A 22,641-nucleotide genomic window follows, 5' to 3' on the forward strand; every position below is an offset into this window, starting at 1 on the left:
TATAGAACTAACAGTGAATTAATGAAATTGAAAGGCAATGTGTTTTTAAAATCCATATAAGAAGAAGTAGGTTTTTTTCTTTTTTTTAATATATATGGCATGATGGAATTGTGAAATTCACTGCTACACGGTAACATTGAAGTTAAAAGCTTTAAAGAATTCAGAGAAGAATTAAAGTTAGATGTGGCTAATGAAACCATCTAGTGGTACATTTAACAGGGAGAAGAAAATGATTCAAGAAATGGAAACCTGCCACTGACTTGTGGGATTTGGAAGAAACTTCCACTGAAGGATTGCATTATCCTTTATGAGGTTTCCTGCAAAAAACTCTAAAACATCTGATTCCTTCCACTTTCAGGCCATTTCTACCCTTATACTTTTAATAGCACTCCTGTGTTGGTTGTTGGTTGGAATACACCAAATGTAGAGGCACTAGCAAAAGGAAAAAAAAAAGATGTGCACACACATCTTTGGGTGTATATATATATATATATATATATATATATATATATATATATGTATATGTATATATACTCATTGTATGGCTTGCAGTGTGTGACTTCATTAAAAAGAATACAAAAGACATTCTGTTGTAAACTTTAAAGAATATTTAATAACTTTTAAAAAATAAAATGTATATTTTAAATTTTGTTCTTTATATGAATGCACAAAAATGTATCATTATTGTTGCAGTGACAAAATCCAAGGAACAGAGAAGACCTGTCTACTATGATAAGATACAGGTGACAAACTAAGAGAATTCACAAAGGAGCTCCAAACAGAATTTCCGATGGCAAGTCCTGACTTGTTTTCTTACTGTGAATTGTCAAAAGCAGTATCTATGAAGATCATTCACACTTAGCATGAGTCCTTGTGGACAAAGTAAATAATAGCTTGGTTTTAAAATAAATGCCACCTTTGTGGGGTTTCTTTTTTTTTTTCTTTCTTTTTTTTCCCCTGCTGCTTACCTTTGGTGCCACACTTACAGCATAACAGTGAAACTATCAATATCAGGTATGTGAATGGCTTTTAACTTTTTCCGTACGACAACCTCCTGTCTTACCCATGAATGGAGGAAGAGGCAGCTTGGAACCACAAGCACTGAGAGAGGTAAGCAACTATTTTTTAATTAGCTTGTAAGAAGTGAGGGGTGGGATGGATTTGCGTAGGAGCCATATATTTCTGATGCTAGATAAAATATAGCTTCTGAGCGGTTCCTTCCTCTCCTTACTATAAATCATACAATGCAGCATTCAAATGGTAATGATTAAATAGAAGAAAAAAAATCTTTAGAAGGTTGGATTTGAGGGGAAGGAGTAAATAAGTATTCATAGAAGTGAATTTCATTGATTGTGTGCTATAAGATGTAGAGCTAAATAATTCTATCAAGCAGTAAGTTTTGGCTGCTACTGACAGTTACTGTACAAGAAAATAAAACACATTCTATTATATATAGATTTATATATATTCCTATAGTTGTAGAGGTGGAAGGACAGAAGAGCCAAAAATATATTGGACTGAACCTAAAAGCCAAATCTTGATCTTGCTGAATTCAGGAGGTCCAGCTGTATGCCCTATTCCTTCATACCTTGTTATTAATGAGAAAGCACAATGAGTATAAATTAAGAGTGCTTGGCTTCAGTCTCTGACTTTGTTGCCTTTGAGTCTGTCTTCAATTTAAATGTAACAAGAAGTCCTCCTTCATGCTCAAAAATAAAATGGGAAAATAAATAATATAGAAGTCCTTAGTAAAATTGACAATACACTAACGGAGGCGATTGGAATGACTTCTGTGTTGCTCTGCGTATCTATGGTACAAGCAGCCTTGTAAAAGGGTGTATTATGTACTACAGGGAAGTTACAATCAGCTAGTTCACGCTAAAGTTTCTGCACACTATGGAACTTTTTTTCTTTTTTTTAAAAAAAGCTATTTATGTTTTTTTAAATGCTAATGTGACACATCAAAAAATATTCAGACTGTTGCTGGAGAAAGGCTGCAACTCCTTCTTTTTTAAAAACAAAGTATGATAAGTAAGTAAGTAAAAGTCTGACGCTTTTTCGTGTACTGTTGAACGGAGTGAGTATGGACAAAGGTTTACAATTGGATTGCGCTGGTAATGCTTTAAGCACCATATCATCTGTTTGGTGGCCTGTGTGAAGAGTGCTAACAACATCAAATATAGAAAAATAGCCCAGTTGTTGTTCAGACTTAGTAAGTTGCACTAACATCTCTGTTGGCAGTGTAAGAGTAGTGTTTATGCAATGCAAGGAGGAGTTTGGGGTTTGGCTCCCCCTCCCCTGTTACTGCTGAATGTTGCTGTTGCAGTGACTGGGATTTACAAATACAGTATTGCTAATACTTCTCTTTCTTTGAAAACCAGGCAGTTTAGCTTGTAAAGACAGACACCTAATGCATGGCACCTGATTAGAGGGAACCAGAAGGGGTGACTTGTCTTCACTCTTCCTACTGTTTCTCATTTTGTGTCTTCTGTAGGTTTCATGAAGCCTAGCTGTCTTCTCTAAGAGCTCAGCATGCATTATTAGGAGACTCACATGATGAGGGTTGTGGTCTCTCATTTCCTGCACCAGCAGCAGGTAAACTGATGAGAGGTGGCCTCTGTGGGAGCTCTATTGCACAACGGTTTGCGCTCATCAACTGAGTCCTGAGCCATCAGGACTGCTCTGTGTTTTGTTAAATTTTAATGGCGGACCACTACCAATAACCTTGTCTGTCTATCTTTTATCTTTCTTTTAAAAATCAATGTTCTGTTAATGTGTTCATATCACTGTTACACTGCTTTTCAGTGGTGGAATCTCAGCTGTCAGCAAGAGCACCTCAGAGTGAGTCCAACTATTATAATAAACCATGGCAAGAACTTACCCTAATGGTACATCTAACTTGGAATTGCTTCTATGCAGGTAAGAAAATAAAAAAGAGTGGAGGGAGGGAGGAACAAACTTGCTTATACCACCTCTCCATCTCTCAAAGAACAAGACTGTTTACAGGTCTGTCTCAGCTCGGGAAGTGGAACATGAGACTTTGGTGATTACAACACCAAGAGTAAGTAAGTCTCTTGCTCAAGGCAGAGAGATCCTGTGTATTCTTGGGTACTCACTCAGTTAAACTTCTGTCTTGGGTCAACGTCTGTTAACGTTTGTGGCTTGTTGGTATAGCAATAATAGTAGTAAAATCAGCACTAATAAAATCACCACCAATCACCAGTAATAAAATCCATTAGGGGTAATGAGGTTGCTGTGATAGCAAGTGATTGGGAAGGCATATAACATACACACAAGTAATGTATTACTTCGAACTTAGCCTGCACAAGTAAGTAAGTGCCCAATGGTACAGTGGTTGCTGCATAAAGGTAGGCACAGAATTTTGAAAGGTACTTGCAGTTTCACAGAGCAGACTGTCCTAAGCATGTTTCCACAAAACACAGGGTAGTTTGGGCCTGAGGGGGGAGAAGACTGCAAGAAATTAGTGAGGAGAGAAAAAAAATAGAGAGTAGTAGTATTTGTCCAACGATGCAGGTCCAGGATAGGATTACTTACTGATGTTTGGGGGAGATTGCTATACAGACTATGGATTGGAAGAGTCCAGCCTTCCTGCTGGAAATTGCATTTAAATCAAGGTAAGCAAAGCATCATTTGTAGCTGAGACCTTCTGTTTTAAGTACTAGAGGGTACAAGTAACAGGTGCCTGAGCTTGATGCATACTTCTAATCTGTCACAGTAGGAATGGCTGCATCGGGCACCCGGGCTGTCTAGCCGCTCCCCTGGCAGCGGCTGAGAGGCCCTGAGTGAGCTGGCCGTGGGGAACGGGCCAGGTGAATCTCTCTGTTAGCCTGTTCCCTGCTGTTCATTTTCCCCAGGATGCTTCTGCCACTTCTTATCATGCAGGCGCATGTATGTGCATTGTCTGAGGCTGCTTGCTGGTGGGAAATTCTTTGCAACTTGTTTGCATTGTAAGAAGCACCTGGTTCTTAACCTCATAGCCATGGTTTCTACAGAAGGCTACTACCTAAAATTACATCAGTTACCAATGCAGGGGGAAGAAATCAGGCAACTGCTAGCTGTTCTCTGGCAAAGGAAAGTTGTTACAACTTTGATTTCTCCAAATTCTGCAAAAAGTGGAGGTTATTCTAGTCAACAGCCGTTGAAGCTAGGAGGAGGGAGATGGGTATGAAAGGCAGAACTGAGAGGTGACTCTACTTCCAACAAAGACTGATGTGCCTTGGCTGTCATAAGGAAGCCGCTAAAAAATTCTAAGCATAAAAAACCTCTGAAGCCTTAATAACTCTAGGAAAGATAAGTAACGTGCAAAAAGATTTATCCTCAGCAAGCCAAACTCTATCATACCTGCAAATGATGGTATCCTGGAGTAAATTAATGAAATGGTGACATTCAGGGAAGGAAGAGCTGACAGATTTGTGTATGGATCTTCAAGTGTGGAAAGAAGTGATATTTTTTGGCAGACTAACTTGAAACAGGAATGAAAAAATAGTAGAATGACAGAGAGCCCACTCACAAGTTGTTTACTGAAATAAAGATACAGCTGCATGTAATTACTTGTTTCCCAGAGGTATAAGTGATAGTGCCTCCTACAAGAAATAATACTCAGTTATTTCAGTTGGAATGTAAAATTGGATAGAAGGGTTCCCTCTTTCTGAGGTTAGATGCTAGGTATTCATCTCCTTTCAGAACAGTAGGTGTATATGAATATATATTACATATACAGCCAACAATCTACAATGCCACTGGCAATTAGTAAGTAAGTAAGTAAGTGAGACATTGTCCAATATTATTTTCCCCTTAACAGCCAGATCAGATGACTTTGCAGCACATGAGATTAACGTATTTCTGAAGATGATCCTCTCGTGGCTACAAAATCATCTTGAGACACTTGGAGGCAGGGCAGCTTGCGCTTGACATTCTACCTGTGTGTGAGCAATTGCATTCAATGCTAGCTACTCTGCACCTTCTTCAAATGCTGAAGAATACTCATTTTCTGCACCCTCTCTTGCAGACTGTGATATGCTAGAAGGCAACCTGGCAGCTTTCACAGAGGTTTCCTCAGTGCAATCTTTTCCTAACAGCAGTTTGCAGATCAGCCTTCCATAAGCAGCCTCCTTAGTTTTGCCATAGGCCATTGAAAAGGAACCATTGCTCTTTGGAGGTTTTCTTCTGTTCAAAGACAAGGCTGCTTCTTACCTGTGCCAGTTCAAGTACTGAGTTTGTCTTTTCTTCCTCCTTCAGTGAAGTGGGGTGATTCACAAAATCTTCAGAAAGATAGCATTATACACAGTTTATATTACAAAGGGGGGGGGGGGGAAGGTCAGAAGAATGAGCATGAAGGAGATTTCTCCTGTGTCCTTTGGAGGAGAAGCAGAGAGATTGGGAATGGTATCTATGCACAGTAGGTGTCTGCCTTGACTACCTGACAATACATGGTCATTGCAAAGGTGAGTCCAAGAATCTAAGAGAAAAAACAAACAAACAACCAGTTTTCAGTAAGTCAAAAGAAAACTATTTATTGAAAAGAAAAAAGAAAAGGCATGCTTACACTGTTTTTGTTCCCATTCACACACAGGAAGACACATCACATACTGCTTTTGTGCTGGCCCATGTCCTTGTTCTGTTCCTAGTTTCTGTCTGCCTTTTGTCCTTATCTGTATTGCTGTTTTACAGAATGAACAGTGAGAGCACAGGAGAGTTGATTTCTCCATGAAAAGCAGCCACCAGATACTGGGAAGAGGTATACTGAAAAGAAATATTTGGATGTCTTTTGCTCAAAAATATTTTATAGGAGGAACCCACTCAGCTTGTGGGGCTGCAGTTATCTCTATAGCTATTGCTTTGAAAGACAATCATTTCCATCCCTAGCCCAAATCTTTACTTTTCCAAGCGTGCGTGTGCAGTTAATGCTGCAGGGGGATCACTGGAGACTGTCCGTGTATTAATCGTAATCGTCAATGCCGTATTGACAAGGTATGTGTCTCGCCGCTCAGCCTATTTGTGAGAAGCAGCAGACAGGCAATGGCTCTCCTCCCAGCCCAACTGCTGACCTGTCGTGTCACCTTTGGTGGGTTACTTCATCGGAAGAGGGGATGGGGAAGAGAGTGCTACTTGCCTTCCTTTTGGAATATACTTACATGAAGGTACTAAGTGGTTTTTATAGGTTTGCCAGATAGTGGGTTTTTTTGGTCTGAATTCTATTTTAAGCACTTAATTTGACCATCTAAAATTCTCTATCTACATAGAGGAATGGCAGTTCCTAGAAAGAGAACATGAGCAGTAACATACTATTACTTCATAAACAAAAGTGAAAAAATGGTCAGGTTAAATACATGCAATATCTCCTTCACTTCCCTTTCTTCCAGAGTGCAGTAAGATTGTTAGGCTTTAGTTTGCTGTTTTATGTAAGCACCCATCATTTTGGAAGTAGCTCCTAGAACATTGCCTTCCAATTCCTAACAAAGGAACACCCTCAAAGACGGCAGGCGTAACAAAACTTCGGCACATACATAACAAATCTTTAGCATGCATGACTGAAGAAAATTCTTCTGCCATGTGTGCTGTATGTCCTTCAAGTTACGTCATTGTACGATTCTAACCATAATACTATTAACATGAAAAACAAAAGCTGTCGTACAGTTAGGGCCAGATCAACATCCTAACAGCAACAACAGAGGGAGCCTAATTTATTGAAGTGGCAGAAGATCAAGTCTTTCATCGTCAATTAGATTCAGTCACATAGTGCAGTGGAAGACAGACCCTGGCAAAAGCTTTTATGTTCTGAACTATTTTCAATGTTTCATAGCAATTTACTAGGAATATTAATTTGCATTTTTTAAATGTCTGAAATGTTTTCTCCCATGGCAACTAGTCATTTTTATTTGTCAGATATCATTTGCTTTTAAAAACCTGAATATAATCAGGGTCTATGAGAAGGCCTCTGGCATGGTCTATTGGGTTTATAATGTATCTATCTTTTAAAGATTCCTTGAATGCTGCATAGATACTTAGAAGCTGTTCTTTAAAATGCAGTAACAGATTAATTTATACCATCTCTCTACCATATAATTTTGTTACACTTATCTATTTCCTAAGCATATCTGCTTAGTATACTGGAAAACAAAACTCTACTGAATTTGGGCCTACAAAGAAAGAGTCAGGCATTTGCATTAACAAGTTGCAGGCAATACATGACTCATGAGGCAGTTAGACATGTGCTCTTCTGCCTAATCTGCAAGAGTACGAGCTGAGTTCTGATTCCAGGCTCGCTCTTGCTTGGTAGTGGCACGCCAGGCAAGCTTAAAACCACAGGTTAATTTGGAGGTACAGTTAGCTTAGCAATGCCAAACTTTCTGCTTACACATTGAGTGTGAGAGGTGGAACTGGAAACTAAAGCTCTGTCTTCAATGCATTCAGGAGTGGGACTTCAGACCATAAGAAGAGGGCAGAGTGTAGCTGAATAGGGCTGATCCTCAGCACAGGTTTTGCCTATGTATCTGAGACTGAGGTTCATGCCCTTGTGGCTGCACTGTGGCCAGAATTGTGGCTTGCCAGATTAAAGATATGTCTCTGTAAGAGTAAGAGACAAGGCACTACATCGACCCAAGCTATGCTTGGAACAACTGCAGGTCAAAATCTGACAGGGATTCTATGCCAATCTTGTGGACATTCACTTAATGGATTAAGGATTGTTGAATTTAAGGATTTTGAAATTAATTAATGGATAAGGAAACACTGTTTTATATTTTAACTGGTTGGGTGAAAAAATGGACAAAAGGTAACAGCATCCAAATTTATAAGTTACTCTAGGACTGAGGATGCATTTGAAATCTTACACTACCTTTAGGCTATCTGTAAGTTAGATATTAGCCTAAGCTGTCATTCTTCTCTGAAAAATTAAAGGACAAATACAGGTATGATTATAAAAAATACAAATATAAAAATACAAAAGGGACAAGTACAGGTAAGGTGAACCTTAGATGAACCACTTTATCAAGTGCATACTCTTTGCAACACATGATAAAACAGAAAGTTTGTGCAGTACTGCTAGTTCTGTACCCTGTGCACAGTGTTTTAACAGAATGAAAACATAAGACATTGTTAAATCTCCCAGAATTTTAGTTTAACATCATGCAAAATTTGAAGTTATTTGAACAGGCTGAGACAGCAGATGTCTGGATCTAGTGCTACTCATTTGCCATTCAGAGAGGCCTGGACAGGCTGGAGAGAAACCTCATGAGGTTCAACAAGGGCAAGTGCAGAGTCCTGCACCTAGGGAGGAATAACCCTGGGCACCAGTACAGACTGGGGCTGACCTGCTGGAGAGCAGCTCTGCAGAGAAGGACCTGGGAGTGCTGGTGGATGACAAGTTGACCATGAGCCAGCAATGTGCCCTTGTGGCCAAGAAGGCCAATGGTCTCCTGGGCTGCATTGGGAAGAGTGCTGCCAGCAGGTTGAGGGAGGTGATCCTGCCCCTCTCCTCAGTCCTGGGGAGGCCTCATCTCGAGTACTGTGTCCAGTTCTGGGCTCCCCAGTACAAGAGAGACTGGAGAGAGTCCAGCGTAGGGCTACGAGGATGCTCAGAGGCTGGAGCACCTGCCCGATGAGGAACGGCTGCGAGAGCTGGGCCTGTTTAGCCTGGGGAAGGGAAGACTGAGGGGGGATCTTATCAATGTGTACAAGTACCTGAAGGGAGGGTGTCAAGGCGACGGTGACAAACTCTTCAGTTGTGCGGTGTGACAGGACAAGAGGCAATGGGCAGAAACTGAACCACAGGAAGTTCCGCCTGAAGGGGGAGGGGGAATTTCTTCCCTGTGAGAGTGACAGGTCATGGGAACAGGATGCCCAGAGAGGTGGTGGAGTCTCCTTCTCTGGAGATATTCAAGGCCTGCCTGGATGCAACCCTGTCTAACATGCTCTAGGTGACCCTGCTGAGCGGGGAAGTTGGACTAGATGATCTCCAGAGGCCCCTTTGAGCATTACGAATTCTATGATTCTGTGATTTAGCTGCCATCACTTAGGAACTGAAATCAGTATTAGAGTGTACCTGCACCAGAGCTGTGCACAATCCAAAGATTCCCACTGCTAGTAAGTTCTCCTGGAGCCATATTTTCACTGTCTCATAGCAAGGCTGGGGAAAAAAAAAATGTATTATCCATAAACACATGGCTGTAACTCCCTGAGAATACAAGAACAGAAAAGAACCAGGTTACTAAGCTCCTAGGTAGCCTGAATCAGCATTTCAGCATTTTAGCAAATACAGTGTAATTCTGGGCTGACACTTGACCATGGAATATTACTTGTAATGACACAAATAAAGCACACCTCCAAAAGGTTACGAGTGCTACTCCATTTAAATTTGGCCAGTATTTAAAAACAAGCAAGCAATGTATTTGGGGTATCTTTGCCTTCTATGAGCCTGAGTCTTTATTTTTTTTCATGTTCCCCATGTTTAAGGAAAAAAAATGTTATTATGTAATATATATATTAAAAAAAAAAACTACCCCAAAGGTGCTAGTGAGATCTGTTCAGTAGCGTCTTCTGCCATACCATTTCATACCATTTTCTGTCATTTCAAGTTGCAATATGGGAGCTCCTCCATTATTTTCTTCCTGGTTTAAATTCTGCAGCAGACATAACCTCATATTCCTGGCCCAGTCCTTGATGGAATTAGCCTAAGTGAAACTTTTCTTTAAATAATGTGCTTGCGGGCTTATTTCCCCTCTAAGACAACCTTGTACTCCGTGTCCTGTAATGTACATAAGGATGGTAGCCTTCAGCTAGGGGCTTTTTACAGTATTTCTAAATAAAAAAGTATTAAGCTCCCCCTAGCAGATCTGGTTTTAGCCTGGTTAAGCTGCACTGGTCATCTGGCTACCCACGTTAAAATAGGAAACAAAAATTCTTCAATACTTAAATTAAAAATCTGATTTGGAGCTATGCTAGAGATATAAGGGAGTCAGGCTTGGCTGGAGCTCAGCTGCTGCAAATACCAATCCATGCATACGCGCTCTCATTAGAAAGCGGCCGAGAGCTCACAGAGCATCTTCCTTTGCAAACCACAAGAATCAGCAAAACACCATTAATTCCACTTCACTAGCTAGCCTTGCCCCCACATCCCTCCTGGGTAATTACACTACCTGCAATTAGCACAAAGAATTGCTGAGCTTATTTCAGACAGGAATACAGACTCTGACTATCTGCTGTGGAATGATCCTGCCGAGAACATGAGAAAGAATGTGGTAAGGAAATTACCCCATCAAGCTTTGAATTTGATTAAAGGGAAGTACAGAGACTCATAAAAAAAAAAAAAAAAAAAAAAAAAAAAAAAAAAAGAGAAAAGAAAAGGAAAAAAGAAAACTCTAATGCTGGGCTTGAACTGGGGTTGCTCAGGGAGATCAGTGGGACAATTCTCTCTCCCGTACTGTGCAACGCAAGTCCCTGAATCGGAGTTCCTGGCGGGAGCAGAGCACCACAGGCTCACGCAGCCCTTCAGCCCAGTGACTGCCTGGGCCACACAGAGCTGCTGTTACTGGATAGTGCTGCAGCGCTCGTGGTAAGGCTGCGCAGCTGCTGCTGGAGCTACTCACCGCTTTCCACCAGGTCCCTGGGGAATGGAGCCCACAGTTCTCACTGAACTCCAAGCAGCAGGAGTCTGGCACTCGGGTTGTGTTGTACACTTCAAACCAGTCGGTATAGTTGGAGACACCACAGCATCTGAACTGGAAAAAGAAGAACCAAGTGATGCTGTAAGTATGGGCTGTCACTGATCTCTGCTCATTCAAAGGAAATGGAAGAATCTTCCATGCCTCGTGTTGGACACAATTTGGTGCATTCTCATTATAGCGGCTGGGATGTGGGATTTTTTAAAGAAATACAGTTATCTCCTCAGTTTTCCCCAAATAGACCCTTCCTCTCCCCTACCCTTAACTTCTTGTAGAGTATGTAGAAGTACAGTCCTGTAGCTAATGTTGAGAGAACGAAAAGGCAAAGGTGCCTGTTTGCAGCAGCAAGACGGTGCAGGAGCTGAAACAGGAAACCTCAGCCAAGAATTGAGAAGACTCAACCTGACTCTTTGCTATTCAGTAAAACGTCTATTTCCTCCTCTTCTCTCTTTGGCAAAGGTCCTTAATGTCATCATCTGATGCTCCTAAGTCGTGGTGCTTTAAGTGTAAGTACATAGGAAAAACAATGTACAATGACTATGTTAGTGCTGAATTGGTAGATTTGATGCATTTCAGTAGTGGGATGGAAAGCACAGGAAATGCACATAATAGTAGAGGGAAGGGCTCTGTGCCCATCTTCTCTGGGAACTGGATATATTATTATCCTGGGGCATTCCTGTGATACAAAAGCTAAGATTCAATAGCATATAGTTATATACACCATCTGTCACTCCTATGCTGAGAAAGTATGAAACTTGCAGGTATATAGAAACTTTAGTACCAGTGATGATTAAAACAAGACAGCCCATGTGGATTTACAAACATCCGGCTGCAGAACTGCTGTAACAGTGGTTCCAAGATCTTTTTCAGCTCCATGCTAGCCACACCTAATTAGCCCCCAAATGACTTGCCAAAGTCTATTTTTAAAACCTGATTTATAAAGATATGTAGAATATTTTTCACATCCATACACAGAATGTATGTATGTAATGTATGTATGTCTTGTATGTAAAGACTCAAGCAAATTTCTGCATCACCAGGACCAAGGAAGGACTTTAGATCCTGATACTTACTGGCCTGAGGGAGAGTTTTCTTTAAGTAAGTATAGTAGTTTCAGGGTTTATTTGCATGGTGAGCTGAGTGCTCAGGTCTTACAGCACTCACCGGAGAAGATCAGCTGTTCAAGGCCAATAGAGGGCAGAGGTGTCACACGCTGCCTCGCGTATCTCCTGCTGCTGCAAGCACTCACAGCCAGTAGTCAGAGACGTTTCAGTGCTCACAGCACAATGTTTTTCTTCTGCCAAGCAAAAGTCAACAGCCTTTCTTGGAGCAGCAGATAGCCCCCTGAGGTTCTGCTCACAATCCTGTGATTGGGTCTGTGGCAGAAATCAATCCATAGCTTGCGAGTGTTTGATTTGGGAGTTTACAGGCTGTATTTTCTACAAAATGACTTGCAAGGGAAAAAAAACTTTGTAACTCTCTGCTATTATTGTTTCTTTATGTTCCTGCATGCAAAACAGGTCCCAAAGCAGATGGGAGCTATAGGGAACAAATGCCACGCATTTGACGAAAGAGGCTTTATCTAGAAATTTTAACAAGAGCGCCGTCACCAGTTGATCAGAATCAGAAGGCAGATCTTTTGATAGAGAGTAAGAAGTGACAGCAGACTGGAATTCACAAGCCTTGAAAATGTTGTTCACCAGTGATGTAGAGGGTAGCATAGCAAGGGCTGAGACATTTGAGTGATGTTCAGGCCAGACATGAATGACACAAGTTTGCACAGGTCAAGGCTAGCCGCCTCCCCTCCATACTACTGCACGGCTGAGAGTGGATGTCTGACAGGCGACAGAGAATGAAGACAGAATAGATTTTATTAAAAAAGAGATCACTAATGGTGTTGAAGAAAGACAGCTGTTCCAATAGAGTGCAGGAAGCAGAAAGTAGCTAGGAAGAGCTCTAGGATTGGGATCTGGAGACTGTAAAGAGCACATTTCTAGTAAGCCTGAGCTGGAAATAGGTGGGGTGCAGTTGCAATAGGAGCAACATTGAAGTTGGCTAGATTAGGCTGACCTTGGCTACACATTGCCTGCCCACAAGGATCCTCAGTGTATTGTACAAGCACAGAGGATTAAATGTTGATGCTTGCCTGCTACTGCTGGCCCGCAAGGCAGACCTAGCAATGGGCAAAAGGGCTAAGAATTGGGGGAAAAGGAATGAAACAACATGAGAATCTGTAATTCTGGGATGGGAGGAAATGCAACAGAAGATGACAACACATGACAAGAGATGTGGAAGAGAATAAGTGGGTCAGGCAAGCAGCATCTCTAGAGGCATCAACCCATGGTAGAAGCTCAAACACAGAGGCAGGAACAGGCAGCAGTGGTTGGTTTGGGTCCCCAGTACAGAATCAGCAAAGGGGCCTAGCTGAGAGCCAAAAAGACGGATCAAACTGAGGGCTCAGTAAATTCAGGGACTTCAGTATGGAGGCCTAAATAGAAAACAGTGAGTGTAGGGGCTGATTTTGGCTCATTCGATAAGCACCTGATTTATCCCATATGCATGAAGCTGAATGATCAGAAGTAGCCAGATCATTCAGAGAGATGAGGGACTACTAGAAGAAAGGAGACTATTAAGGAGAAAAGGAGAACTAAGAGGGCCTTTCATGTGAGATTTGAGAGAAACATTTTTAAAATTTAGAGTTTCTGGGCAAGGATGATTGGGAGACAGTCCTGTACTTGGAGGATGGAAAAAGCATAGATCACATGGAAGAAAATACCTGTAACTAGCAGTTTGTTGGAGCCAGCTATTATTATTTCAGACATTCTGTTCTTCCGCAAAGGCTGATGTTTCGCCGTGGTCAGAAAGCTAAGCTGCCTGATCAGCACAAAGCAATTGCAGACAAAGATAAGCTACAACCACATTCACTTTATGGGTCACGTTTACAGTTCTGTATTGTTCATTTCACTATTTAGTGATAAAATTAGACAAGACCGCCTAATTGCTTAATTCTGTTCCTAGTTCCCACAGGCAGCAATAGGTTTTTTTCAGAAACAATTACAGACTAATAGTACTTTTATTTTATCGCGACTACCACACTTTAAAAGGGGATGATTTCAGAAGATGTCAGATACTGTCTTTTGAACAGCAGTACCCTGAAGCCACCTTGACTTGGACACCACACAGCACTTGATTCTAGGGCTCACTGCTGTGAAAGAGCAGGAATGCAGGTACTTATGGGACAAGGTCACAGTTGTGTAGTAGTTCTGGGGGGCACTGATAGTAGTTGGGGAAGAGTTACTCAAACAAGCAAAACTTTGCTAGAACTCCTCTGAGTATCTAAGCTGCTGTCGCTGGATGTTTCTGGGAATACCGATGATCCTCTCCTGTTTCCTTCACATGGGAGGCTCTGGCTCCTAAAATTTCAAAACATGCTTCTTACCTCCTTTGTTAAGGAGACATCAGTAGCTCCCCGATACTGATTGCCATGGGGGAGTTGGCAGGAGAAGGCTGGGACACTGAAAGTTCAGCTCCTGAGAGCTGTGGACAGTTAGGGGCTGCTCGATGCAGCGACGCAGCCAGAGGTCACGGGCTGAGGAGCGTTTCCCAGCCAGGCAGCATCACGTGGCGTGGAGGGATCTCGGCTGTATTTATGGAATGCAACACTGCCCCCAGATAGCTTTATTTTTGTGTTAACAAGCAGGTGCTGCTCTGCCCTGGGATAGCTAGCACTAGTAGTTAATGCTAAGCAAAATGTTTCTGTCTTACTGCAGTGGCAGCATGCAGAAGAAGCGTTGACGTATATATTTTACTGGCTACTCTAGTATTGAAGACTAAATGGTTCATAGTTTCCTTGCCACATTCTTGCAAAAACCAGCCCGGTTGAGACAGAGCTTATGAATAAAAAAGAAGCCCACAGATCCTGAATCCCTGTCTCAGACACGTTTTTAGCAGTTACTGTTTTTCTGGTATGATGACTGTGAGGGAGACCTAGGGTTGCAGTGGCTTTTGTATGTCTTTTTCCTCCATCACTGAAAAGTGGTGAATAAGATGGTTTTAATTTAAAATCATACAATATTTAATGGATGATTTGAATTACTTCAGCAGTAATCCAAAGTGTGTTTTAATCTAACATAGAATCAGTGACAGGGGTGGGGGGAGATAGGGTCAAGTTTTACTCTCAGTTACAGTGGTCTAAGTAGGCATGAAAGGCATTATACAGCAGCGAAAGTGAGCCGAATCTGCTCACTTTAACGAAGCTAATGCTTTTTCTATAGCCCTCTCAAATTACTGACTAGTTAGTTAAAAGGAGAAGTGTTCAAATATTGATCACAAAGATGTTGGTGATGAAGCAGCATTTTAAAAATTAATGCCCATTCCTCATTTCCTAATGGTTTCCACCTGTAACTTTAACCAGTCCTGGATGTTCAGGAGTGTAATACAGCTCCGTGCAACTTACAGCCTAAAGTATTAGAATCTTAGTCATGTTTAAAATTACCTTATATGCTTTTGCAGTCCCCAGTTACAACATGCAAAATCATCTGCTTTTGTGTCTGTTTCTTTTAAAGTTTGAAACACCGTTGAGCAAGACAGTGAGTTTGGTTAGCTGAAGGTATTAAAAAAGAAAGATTTATCAATAAAATCATAGAATCGTAGAAATATTTCAATTTGAAACAGCTCCATGACCTAGAGGCTTAACACTTCTGGCCAGAGGAGTCTAATGCTTTTCCTCTAACATGCACTGCATGTATGCAGCTGAACCCAACTCCTTTTTTGGTAATCTGAAAGTATCAGTCCTAGACTAAAGCTAGAACTTCCTCCTTAAACTTGGGGCTTATGGACCCTTGCTGTTCCCAGTGATGAACTGTAGAATGATTTCGCCCCTTTTAACAGAAGCATATATGATTTCTAAAGGTACAAGGCTGCAAAGAAGTAGGCAAGCTTCCCAAAAGAGCAGAAAGGACACAAAACTAGTGCCTGTTATCCTTTCTGCTTAATTATTCAGGGATTTCCCCCCTGCCTTTATTCTGAGAGGAGAAAAAAAAAAAGGAAAACAGAATCTGATCACATCTGTCAAAGGTGCTCAGGGCTTTCACACTTGAAGGAGAAAGTGCCCATTCACAAGTGAATGCTTCCACTGCGTATCCACACTGCCAGTTGAAACTCCTCTCTGATCTGTGATCAAGCAGTTACACAAAGAAACAAATGCTACCTGCTAAATGTGCTTCTGTTTCTGGGAAAACAGGTTTTTTTCATTCTTTAACCAGAATAGAAGCCCTTATTCTGTTAGCTGCTGTGCATCATCCTACTTAGTAAACTCACGATGGGGCTGGTCTTTGTCTAAACTAATGGCAGGAAGAAGGACGACGTATGCTAGCGCTTAGCTCCTCGGTGTCTGCGCCTAGTGCTTTAATCACAGTGCCATCCTTCTGCTCAAGCTCTGAGTGACTTTTGTGCAAAGAAAAGGAGTGCGAATGCAGAAGGGATAAGGGAGGAGGAGGCAGCGGCGGCCTCTCTAACATTACTGCTACTATCGTGTTTTGTTTTGTGTTTTGGGTTGGGGCATTTTTTTTCCTCTGAGGCTGCTGTTTTCCATCCGTGCATAAACATGGCTCATTGCTCAACCAACTGACTGAGATCTGCTGGCTCCATTAAAAAAAATCAGTGCTGAGACATTTACCTACATAGCAGGGTGATTAGCTCTAATGGGGGGGGTCTTTTGCCAGTAGTCTCTTAGGAGCCAGAATGAAAACAGTTGGGCTGGGACCTTCCTTTCTGGAAGTCCCCTGTATGCTCCTAATCCCCCTATCAGTGATTACACTCTACTGATTAGGGATGTAAGGGGTAATGATTATTACTGAACACAAAAAAGTAATACTTGGCATTTACATAGTGCTATTCAACTGCAAAGTGCTTTACATAATTAACCATGCCGGGATTGCTTTCCCTGCACCACTGCAATAGTCTGTTGCTGAATAGCTTTGAAAGATACACGTGAAAATCTATTATGCAGAGCAGCAGAAATGGATCTGTGGAGCTCTTCGCTGGTCCCCTCAGTGCCTAGCACTGGGACCACGCAGACTTTAACACTGCAGTACTGTCAAGACAGTGCATGCTAATTTCACAGTTGTTATGCTAGAAAAATAAGTGTGATTTAATGTGGTTGGATGTGGCTTGCAAGATGGCACTTTCCTATTACCTTTTGTGGCCCTAAGAACTAGCTGCAGTTAGTTTCACCTGAAGCTTTTAAGACACTGATCAAATTGTAATAGGTCTGAAGGCCAGAGGGACCATTAATACACGATCTGTATGTACGTATGTAATGCATAATCTGTATGTAGTACTACACTGACCACAGAATATCAGAGTCCTGCCTCCAGGGACCTGTGGCTGAACAAGATCATTTCCATTATACAAACACCTCATCTTGACACGGATGAAAGGGAATCTACCATCTTTCTAGATCTGTATCTCACCATCAAATATTTGTATCTTGTATTTCTAGCTCCTGGATCACACTATGCTTTCTTTACAAAAATTACAGAGCTCTTTACTTTACTTGCTGTCCTCTTTTTATGGGCTGTAATCACATCACTATTTCATGTAGAAATTTTAAACTTCTCACTAAAGAGTAAATTCCAGAATCCTAATTATTCTTGTACATTGTTTCTGAATCAGGTCCAATTTGTGAACATCTTGGGGAAAAATGTGGATAGGTGAACTAGGCATATAAGTTATGTATCATAACACCTATTTCACAGAAGGAAAGAGAGAAAAGCATGGGTTTGGCATCCCACAAATCCTCCAAATGTTTCTTTCCCCCTTTGACGTACGTTTTTAATACTTCTTGAGATGTCACTGAAGTCTGATTAATATTTACTGCAAACATCCTAATGGTAGTAAATTCTACTGTATTTTGACTAAGCAGAGTTAATTGCTTTGGGGGAGTATAACTTGCAATATTTTTCCAAATAAGTAAGTAGTGATATTAAAAATTTAATCTACATTTCACATGGCCCACTCTTGGGCTAGAACCTCAAAATACATTTCTCCTATAAGCAATTAATAGCTTCTCATGTTTGATCATAGTATTGGGAAGAGAAAATATTTAAAAAGCACTGCAAAATGCCATGACCTTTTAAAGTTAACAGGAGGCACCTTCCACATGCAGTTGTTCCAATGCAGAAATAGAGAGCTTTTTAGTGTGTTGGCAGGACCTGAGCTGCCTAAGTCTTTCAGACATGCTGCTGTTACTGCGAACCTACTGCACTCAGTACAGGCAGCTCGCAAAGCTTCAAAGATGTGCCAGGCAAGCCTAGTCTTTGAGTCTACAAGTGATCCTGAGTTTTTAAATTCCCAGACCCTTCCTTAGCAGCCTGCCTATCTGTGTTGTACAGCAGAGCAGCTGTGAATCTCAAAGGCTACAAAATTGAAAGATGCATAATTCAAGATTTCAGCCCAAGTGGCAACAGAGGAAGCAAAGGGTAAATGAGCAGGTTTCTCATACCAAAATGTGGTAGGTAGCCCATCCATCATCCTGAATAGCTCACATACCTACCCTAATGCTTCCAAGGCTATCATCTTTGGCCAAAGACAACAGAGACAAGACTAGAGCCCTGCAAGTCCACACCATGCTGGTGCCTTTAGAGGAGATTCTCTGAGAAAGCTACATGAGATTTTTGAATTAAGCTAGAACAGGTAACAGGGCTTCTTTCTAAAGCTGAAGAAAATTTGAAGAGACTTGGCACCTTTCCTCATTCAAGAAGCAGAGGAAATCAAATTAGAAAGCCCACACCTAAGGGGAATGATTGAGCTGAATAATAAAGAAGGATGGAAGTAACAAAGCTAGACTGCAGTGGATGGTGCTTCCTCAGTGAGCCAGCTGAAGACAGAAGGAGGAAGCCAGCTGTTGAGCTCACCATAGCTTGTCCCTATGAGGCAAGGACTAGCAGAGTGTTATCAGAGAATCAGAAGGATGTCACAGTGGTGACGATATAGCAAGAAGCTTTCCCGGCCCATCTGTGACGGAAGACGATCAGCTTCTGCTGGGAAAAAATGTGCTGAGAGTAAGAGGAGGTTGCAAACGCCACAGCCAGTTTCCATTTTGACTACATTAGAGGAAACCAACAATAGCAACAAAAGGAAATGGGACAGACGGGAAAAGAGTTTGAAGTGGTTCCTTGTTATTACACTATTGCTATTCACTTCGGCACAAGCAGTCTGGTTCCCTTTGACTTTAAAGAGAAGGTAGCTGCTTTTTTTCTTCTCTGATCATCTCCTTCATTCTCAACAAGGCACAGAATTAATTGATCTTCAGGGGTCAACACAATATAAATATTTAAAAGAAAGTCATCCTCAGCAAAGGAGAAGCAAACAAAAAAAAGTCATTTGTCACAAAAAGCTGACACTTCATTTGCTAATGTGCTGACTGGGCAAGGAGAGGAGATTGGCTTGGGATTTGGGGGTTTAATTAGATTCTCCCCCAGAATATACTGTTACAGAGCCCAGAGGGTAAAGAGAAGAAAGAAGTTCAGACTTACATCTGTTTGAATGATGCTCCATGCATTAGTCAGGCCAATATTTCCATCTGTCCCATACAAATGAAGCCCTTTCTTCAGATCCCGCTGAGCATACTTGTCAATCTGAAACGAACAACAAAAGAAAAGGCATTGCAAATAACCACAACACCAATCAGAATTTGCTGAGTGCCACATTTCAAAGGGCAAAGGGTAGGGGAGACGGACAGAAGTCCTACACTGAAATGAGCAAAAAAGTTAATTGCACACTTTTTTCCTAAAGCCATTCTCTGTTAGAGCTGGTATTTGTGGTAGGCATCTGCATGTTGCAGAGAACGAGGAGCTACTGTTCTGAGCTAATGTTCACATTTTCTATTACAGACCGCCAGAAAAACCCTTTGCCCTCTCACTCACTTGATTACCAAGTACTGGATTCAGCTTAATCACTCATTTTTGCAAATGAGATCTGTAACTGAAAACATTCATCTAGCCACAACACTTCCTTTTAGCTTAATATCTTTCTATTATTAACAAGTTAAGCAGCTTCTAGATGCTTCCTGTGGGATCAACAGCAGCATTCACATCATGTCAATGCCCTGAATCCCGCTCGTTATATTCGCCAGGACACCTCCACTCCTGACAGTAGGATGGACAGTGTAGTACTGAAGCAGCAGGGAAAGAGCTATGCAAAATTCTGTACAGATAAGATGTAAGAATTTAGTTACTAAATGAGGCTGCTCTTAATTAATTGCATTTCTGTTGATTTTATAAAAGTACAAAGTTCTGCTTTAGAAGCATATGGAACTGAAGTTGGTGCTTTGTAGCTGTAGCCAGTCATGCAGGCTATTGTGGGACCAGCGGGTCACCAACAGGTAGCATGCAAAATGAGTGCAAGCCCCTCTCTCCCAATCTAACTATACCTCCACATTTCTAAGGAATCAAGCAAACAACAAAATGGAAGTAAATAATAAATGGATATTCACAGCTTAACTCAATTTTTCTGTTGCAAATAAAAAGCATAGAGTAGCTCTGCTCAAGCATGCCCATACATTCCCCCCGCATCAGGGAGAGGTTCTCAATGTTAGTGATCTGATCTACAGCACAGGTCTACCACGAATGGTGAGCAGATCTGGCCTTCTTCCTTCCCAGTGATCTGCTAAATTGTCAGAAAAAATACAGTACCATGCTAAGATCATTTTGCTGCAACAGTCAACAAGAAAAAAATAATTTCACACCTTGGTTCACTGGAACAGTGTAAGCTAATACACATCCTCTTCCATATTGGGTAAGAGCTAGACATGGTGGTGTTTGGGGCCTGCCCCTCCGATGCCAGTCATGCCAGCGGGGGGATGGGGGCTAAAATAGGCATTGACCAACGCTAGTTTTGTGTTATCAGAGGGTGCACAGATACTCTGCTTCTATTGTACGCTAGGGCTTTTCATCTCCATTGCTCAGTCAGAAGTGTTTAATCTGCTTCTGGGAAAAAAAAAAAAAAAAAAAAAAAAAAAAAAAAAAAAAAAAGGTGGATGCAAAGCCTTTCCCATAGTGTAAAAGAGGCATTCAGAACTGGCTACTGCATAATTTTTGTGGAGTAAATGTAGTTTATGTAGCTGCACTACAAACCATGTAGCTGCACTACTACCACAATGTAGCTGCACTACAAACCAGGACCTAAAAGTTCATCATGTCCAAGAAATACAGCAGATTGTGCTTGGTCTCCTCTAGTTATCTGGCTTCCCGCCTAAAAGTTTACCACCAAACGAGACATTATATCAAGCTGAGCCACTGACAAAATACAGCTGTGGGATAGCACAAGAAGGATACACATTTGCCTCCCAGCACCTTGACCGTCATGCAAGCGCTTTGCAGTGGCCGACTGTCCGGAACAGCAGGTGCCGTGCTCCCACCTGCAACTGCCACGTAAGCTGCTTTCAATTTTATTCAGAGATTATACATACTTACTGATGGAGTAATTTGAGGAGAAAAACAAAGCTGAGAATTATCATTAAATTTGGGATTAGGTGAGAAAATTACAGGCAATAAATGATTTTTTTTTGGGGGGGGGGGGGCGGAAGGAGGTTCCTAGCATTCATTTCAGAATTACAGAAAGAGGTTTCAGCTTCACTTTGGTTCCTTGTGACTTGCCTGGACCTACTGGTGTCTAGAGCAAGACCCCCAACACAAACAGAAAGGTAGGATCACACTGCCAGGCTGAGAAGGGCTCTGAAATTTAGTCAGTGTCCTGCAGAGGTAGTGAGGTGAATTAATTGCTGAAAAACTAAGTCAGAAAGAGACAGCAGTGAAGAGGAACAACATAGCTGAGGGGTAGGTGGGGAGAGGTATCTAGCTAGTAGACTTGTTGCCTTGAAGATGAAACAGAAAGGTCTATTTGGAATACTAATTTATCCCACCTCAGAAAAATTCATTGCAAAATCAGAGAAAGTACTATTACACATCAGCCTACAATGCGTATCACCACCGCTCAGGGACGGGGTCAAACGAGACGGTACGTTATTCTGATGCTACCAGAACGACGCAAAATGCAAAGGTTGCTTCTCTTTAGTCAAGTTTTGCTTTGCAGACTGATGTAGCGGCTCAGCACAATAATCCCAGTTACCAGGGCTCACGTGCTGCCCTGGTTAATATAATCTTCATGCCCTGTTTCAGAAAAATAATTTCTAATAACCTAAAATCAACATTTATAAAGTACTTCAACATCAGGAACTATGCTTGCTTAGTCCACATGTGCTTTAATGCGGCCTCAACAGATTGCCTAAGCATGCCTTCCTCTTCTCCCTTTTTACCTGCAGAAGATTCACTAACATGCAGCTTGTCGCAGCAAAATGAAAGCAAGCACTGGCTTCTTCATAAAATCAGCCACTCTTCTCTGCACAAAGAGTGCAAGAACTTGGCTCAGTGAGCACGGCTGGCAACAGATTTCCACATTTCAGAACTGGAGTAAACAGCACAACGCCACTCAAAGCGATAGGTACTACGTGACCAATTCCCCGGCCACTACGTCAAAAAGTCAGTCCCTCAACACCAGTTCACGCACATTTTTCTAACCTGTTCTTATTACTTGTTGGTTTAAAAAGAAAGTACCTGTTTGAATCTTGCTTAGAAGAGGCTCTAAACTTTTTATAAAGCCAGGCCTTTTGTGTGTCTTGTTTCCTTATCTCTCTTACCTCCATACAAGTCTGTTGACTGGTTGCAAGTTAGAAAGAGGCAGACATACAAGCTGTGAAACAACGCTTTCCATTTCTTTACTTTTTTATTTAATGACCATCAGCTAGTGGAGCTATCTGGAAATCTCACACAGTTTTATATATTCACACATACATACAGATATGTATACCAGCATGTGTGTATACCGCTTTATATGCACCCATATGTGTGTGTATACATATAAACACATAATTTTTGAGTGACTGTAAATGTGTTTTAGA

At 41.5% G+C, this 22,641-nt stretch overlaps 1 protein-coding gene across 2 annotated transcripts in view; it reads right to left on the reverse strand.

The window, feature by feature from the left end:
• Positions 1-640: 640 nt before the first annotated feature.
• The window catches only part of TSPAN4 (tetraspanin 4), a 203,617-nt gene continuing 181,616 nt past the window's right edge, over positions 641-22,641 (reverse strand). The window contains exons 5-8 of one of the 2 annotated variants that reach the window (XM_062578026.1): positions 19,220-19,321; positions 10,608-10,739; positions 9,065-9,148; positions 641-5,479 (exon numbers count right to left, since the gene is read on the reverse strand). In XM_062578026.1, coding sequence (XP_062434010.1) covers positions 5,411-5,479; positions 9,065-9,148; positions 10,608-10,739; positions 19,220-19,321 — 387 coding nt within the window. In that variant the 3' untranslated portion in view covers positions 641-5,410. Of the gene's footprint in view, positions 5,480-5,543; positions 5,764-9,064; positions 9,149-10,607; positions 10,740-19,219; positions 19,322-22,641 lie in introns of those variants that run through there. The other variant, XM_062578025.1, reaches the window with a different exon arrangement.

This window comes from Rhea pennata, chromosome 5, assembly GCF_028389875.1.
Source record: "Rhea pennata isolate bPtePen1 chromosome 5, bPtePen1.pri, whole genome shotgun sequence".
Lineage (NCBI taxonomy): Eukaryota > Metazoa > Chordata > Aves > Rheiformes > Rheidae > Rhea > Rhea pennata.